This window comes from Lampris incognitus, chromosome 5 (genome assembly GCF_029633865.1).
Source record: "Lampris incognitus isolate fLamInc1 chromosome 5, fLamInc1.hap2, whole genome shotgun sequence".
Classification (NCBI taxonomy): domain Eukaryota; kingdom Metazoa; phylum Chordata; class Actinopteri; order Lampriformes; family Lampridae; genus Lampris; species Lampris incognitus.
In genome coordinates, this window is record NC_079215.1 from 19,914,037 (window position 1) to 19,919,464 (window position 5,428).

Sequence of the window (5,428 nt, forward strand, 5' to 3'; positions counted from 1 at the left end):
ACTCTGTATAGTGTGTAAGCATAGCATAATTACATTACTACCACTACTACTGTTCACCGTGCGGCTCGTGCACGCGGGATACCCGCAGGAAAAGATCAAGATCTGAATCAGGGAGGCGGAGAGGAGTAGGAGGAGAGAGAGAGGGGGAGAGAGAGAGAGAGAGAGAGAGAGAGAGAGAGAGAGAGAGAGAGAGAGAGAGAGAGAGAGAGAGAGAGAGAGAGAGAGAGAGGGGAAAACCCTGATACGCACCGGAGCAAAGGGGAGTATCCCGAGGTGGAGAGCAGAAGGAGGGTGGAAGACAAGACAGAGGCGATAAAGGAGAAGAGAAGAGAGGAGCAGAGAAGAGAAGGGAAGAGGCACGTGCTTGCTCCACACGCCGGGATACATGACATCCAGATAAAGACGGATTTTAATCCCGAGTCTGAGCAGCAGAATTGGAAGTTGTGCCTGCGCAAAAACGCGCGCAGAAGCGGAGGGGGGAGAGGATTTTTCCTCGCTGCATCAGATTCGCCCCTTTTTTTGTGCCTTCAACTTTTCTTCTCGCCGGTTGGACGTCGGCTGGCCGGCTGTGCAGAAAGAAGCTCCCGTCCACTTCTTTATTACAGTATCTTCTCTCCGTCTGTCTGTCTGTGATGGGGGCGGCGGGTGAGGTGGGCAGCTTCGGCCACGGCTTCCTGGACAGCTTCGGTGGTGGCCCCGCCGGCGCTCCCGTCGGCTCGCGGTTCGTGCTCACCCCGCTCGGGGCAATGGACTACAGTTCGGCGGTGGGACTGGGAACGATGGGCGGACACCAGCCGCAGCAGCACCAGCTGCAGCAGCATCACCAGCAGTACCAGCAGTACCAGCAGCAGCAGCATCACGAGCAGCTGATGTCTGCGGAGAGGCTGTCCCGGAGTCTGGCGGACCTCAGCCATCTGAAGGGGATCCTGAGGAGACGGCAGCTCTACTGCAGGACCGGCTTCCACCTGGAAATCCACCCGGACGGCACCGTGCAAGGCACCAGGAAAGACCACAGTAGATTCGGTAAGAGACTTAAGTGCTAATGGGGCGCGCGTGTGGGGTGGGGGGGGGAGAAGATGGGTGGCCGAAGTCACCCTGAATACACCTGTTGTCACCTCACCATCAAAAGTAAAATAGGCGCTTATTTTGCGTTAGTGGTCATGGTCACGTGACAATAAACGCTTCATGTTGAGCTAATACAGGTCTCAGATCAGTATTGACTACAGGAATACAGCAGATCTACAAGAGACTTTACCATTATAGGCTCCGAGCTCGTTTCCACACATTTCATTACTGCGCCACAGAGCTGCCTGCAACTGCAAACACAGGAATGATACCGTTCAGCAACAAGGCCAGCAAAGTAGTGCAGCTAGGTACTCTCCAATTCCACACTGCAATATTTTACTGCCAATTCCATACACACTGCAATTTCTCAAATGTAACAAAATTAAGAATATTGAAATTCAGCATGATGTTTTCCTCAAGGCTCCGCCCCCTCTTCATGTCAAAACTGCGATTAGCCAAAGAAAGTTAACAGCATCTGCTCGTTGTGCTTCAAAATGGAGATTCATGGGAAAGTTTTTTTCTTTTAAGATACTCAAGGAAAAGCATCACACTTCTGCACTGAACTGATTTCCCACCACTCCTACTGCGAAGGTGGATGGAGCAGAATATTTCCATTTGTTTGACTTGAAACTGGTTTCTCCATCTATAAAATCCGTAATGTCTCTCATTATGTCTCCTAATCTGTATAAACGGTGACTGTAATGAGTTTGTACCACATTTCAATAACAAATGTTTGTGCCTGTAACAGATCACTAGCCTTCAATTGATAAATAAGAAAAATAAAAAAATAATTTTTGTTTTGTTGTTCTATTAGAGGAATCTTCTCATGTCCAAGGTAAGGTACAGCAACCATAAGGACATGCAACTATGAACCAGCAAGACCCATCCTGATGCAACCGTTTCTATCGGTGCTAATAAACTGGGTTATTACTTGGTCGGAGCCTTCTCTCGCCATAAAATAACCTGGCACTGTTTCAAACCAAAGTAAATAGACTTCTTCAGGTGGAGAAAATAGTCAAGTGTCCTGTGTTTGCATAATTGTGCCACATTTCCTCTGTGGAGATTAGATTATAGGCGTTTCTCCCCGAGCTTATCGGCCAGATATCGAGGTAAAGAGCTGGAGCTCATGGCACATCAGAAGCAGGCTGCAGGCTCTCTGTTAAACAAGGCGACGCTTGGTTTATTCAACTCCGGGGCTAAAATAACACTGACTTCAATGGAAAATCCTGTCAAGTGCCACAGCAGATATCAAACCCATTCCCTCACTTGTCAGACTCGGCGGGTGTTGTGTGCAGGTATTTCACGGGGTATTTCACAGGGTAGTTAGTATGTACCCTGCATAAGCTTGCAGTGTTTATGTGACGTATGATGTTTACGTGACGTATGTCGTGCCGATGTCGGCTGCGCTGTGTGCAGGGCAGCACTTCCTTTGCAGTCCCATTATAATTGTTATACTGAGCGTTTTAAGTCAACACAACGCTGCCTTCCCATTCATGGCGTATTCTCTATATCTGCGAATGAATAAACGTTCAAATGAACAAATCTTCAAATCAAAACACTACTTCCTTCACACCAGAGCTAGCTAAACCCAGCAGGTGGCTAATCGCCCCCGGCAACGATCAATTAATTGTGGAAGCCGATATCAAAACCGCCATTAACATACGATTAATTGTGCGGCCATAGAAGCATCAAAAATACTTTACATTGACGAGCGTCCGGGTAGCGTAGCGGTCTATTCCGTTGCCTACCAACGCGGGGATCGCCGGTTCGAATCCCCGTGTTACCTCCGGCTTGGTCGGGCTTCCCTACAGACACAATTTACCGTGTCTGCGGGTGGGAAGCCAGATGAGTCCTGCTGGCTGCACTAGCGCCTCCTCTGGTCGTCGGTCGGGGCGCCTGTTCGGGGGGGAGGGGGAACTGGGGGGAACAGCGTGATCCTCCCACGCGCTACCCCCCCCCCCGGCGAAACTCCTCACTGTCAGGTGAAAAGAAGCGGCTGGCGACTCCACATGTATCGGAGGAGGCAGGTGGTAGTCTGCCGCCCTCCCTGGATCGGCAGAGGGGGTGGAGCAGTAACAGGGACGGCCCGGAAGAGTGGGGTAATTGACCGGATACAATTAGGGAGAAAAAAGTATTTTACACTGGCATACGCTTGGGCTGCTCAAGTGGCAACGGAAGTCTATAGCATCCAAAAAAAAAAGTCACATAAAAAACGTCATCGTCCATTTGTCCATTGACGTGCTCAGGGTCCACTTTCTTTCCTCCACAGGTGTTGATTGTATATCCACACAATGAATTCTAAGGGAAATTCACATTGAGAATTGCCCAACAAAGCAATCCCACTTGACTTCACTTCCATGTTGTCAGGGGCCGCCCACAACCTTAACTAATCCCGTGCAAGGACTGAAAGCAACATCCCATGTGTTTATCAGGTTTCCCCTCACACCCACATAAACAGTCCAGCATGTCAGCATTTCCTGGGCTCTTCTGCCTGCCTGCCTGCCTGCTGACACACACACACACACACACACACACACACACACACACACACACACACACACACACACACACACACACACAGAGTAATGGGCGGGGAAGTAGAGTATGGACATGTGTTCCTTGTTGCCAAGATGAGCAGCACTCACTCTCCCTGTTCCCAAACTAACGTTTAAATTAAATAGATTTTGAAAAATGGTATCCCCCGTTCATGTGTAGTGTCATTTATAGTAATTTATAGTTCTTTGTACTTACAGGTATCCTGGAGTTCATTAGTCTGGCCGTGGGACTGGTCAGCATCAGAGGAGTGGACAGTGGACTCTACCTCGCCATGAGCAGCAAAGGAGAACTTTATGGATCGGTGAGTACATGAACTGCTGAGCATGCACACAGCTATAGGCAAACAAAAACACAAACAGCCAAGGCTCTGTGTGTTGTGTTGTGTTGTGAGCATTTCATGACCGTATTACACAGGGTTCATATACTGATACCCGTTACTGTGGAGAGAATTGGCTTAACAACAGCAGCATACAAACCATTTAATAGTGTCAGCGTTCTGACTAATATGAATTAGTTTGAAGAGTAACCAACCTCGACCATTTTAGTGCGTTTGCTGACATCTACAGGTCAGAAACCATGTTAAGGTTAAAAACACGGCAGGCTGGTCTTGGTACTCCGTGATGTTAGCATAGCAGGATAAACACAGGTACAGCTAACAAGGTTAATAATGGATCTATGGGATGTAGGTTTGTCAAAGAGGCAGCATTGCCAGTACTATTGAGAAGTGTTACTGCTGGGTCCGTGTGTCCGTGTGTCGATGCTGACCGATGTGCTGTTACACCAAACTCAAACAGAACCATTGATGTTATTAGTTGCAGCTTTGTTTATCCTGCTATGCTAACACCGCAGAGTACCAAGGCCAGCCTGCCATGTGTTCTGATTGTTTTTTGGCCATTTTTGTATTAGATAGCGCCAGTAAGACAGAAAGGAAATGGGTGAGAGGGGAATGCAACAAAGGTTGTGACAGTTGCGATCATGAGGCCATGTGGCACGCGCTGTAACTATTCGGCTATTTGGTTTTTTAACCTGTAAGACATTTAATTTGCAATCGTGCCATTCACAAAAAAGGACAACTCAAACTCTGGTTTCATCGCCTCTCTTTCTGCAGGAAAAGCTGTCGGCAGAGTGCGTTTTTAGGGAGCAGTTTGAAGAGAACTGGTACAACACCTACTCCTCCAACATCTACCGGCACGGGGAGAGAGGCGCGTTTTATTTTGTCGCCCTCAACAAAGACGGGACGTCGAGGGACGGAACGAGATCGAGACGACACCAGAGGTTCACTCATTTCCTACCGAGGCCCGTGGATCCGGACAGAGTACCGGAGCTTTACAAGGAAGTGCTGGGTCAGAGCTGAGACTCTCAAGGGGAGCAAAGGTTGGAGTTGACCCAACCTTTCATGACTGTGCCGAGCTGAAAAGCACATCAAGTTCACCTAAACCGAACTCCATATGGAAGAAGGTGGACGATATTCGAATCCGTCAGACTGCAACTGAATAGGAGTTGAATACGAGGATCAAATCAAGTGCACATAATCCTCCTCCTACTGCACCACTAATGAGTTGGAAGGAAGTGTTTGCAAACCAAACCTGGGACGGGGTTCAATTAACTTCGTTAATCAGCTACCAACTTTCGCCCCTTTAATGACCGAAATATTATTCTTACGCAGGATGCCCTGGTGGCCAAAATTGATGCATTTAAAAAAAATTTGCTTAAGTACTTATCTGTTAAATTTGAGTTTGATATCTCAGTAGCATGAAATCTCAGAAAAAAAAGGATGTGGACATAATGGGTCATTAAGGTGCAGTCA

At 48.0% G+C, this 5,428-nt stretch overlaps 1 protein-coding gene across 1 annotated transcript; it reads left to right on the plus strand.

Annotated features, from left to right (window-relative positions):
- Positions 1–632: 632 nt before the first annotated feature.
- On the plus strand, positions 633–4,975 carry LOC130112439 (fibroblast growth factor 9-like). Its single transcript, XM_056279781.1, has 4 exons — positions 633–764; positions 855–1,023; positions 3,819–3,922; positions 4,730–4,975. The coding sequence occupies exons 1-4, from the start codon at positions 633–635 to the stop codon at positions 4,973–4,975; spliced, it is 651 nt and encodes a 216-aa protein (XP_056135756.1).
- The last annotated feature ends 453 nt before the right edge of the window (positions 4,976–5,428 follow it).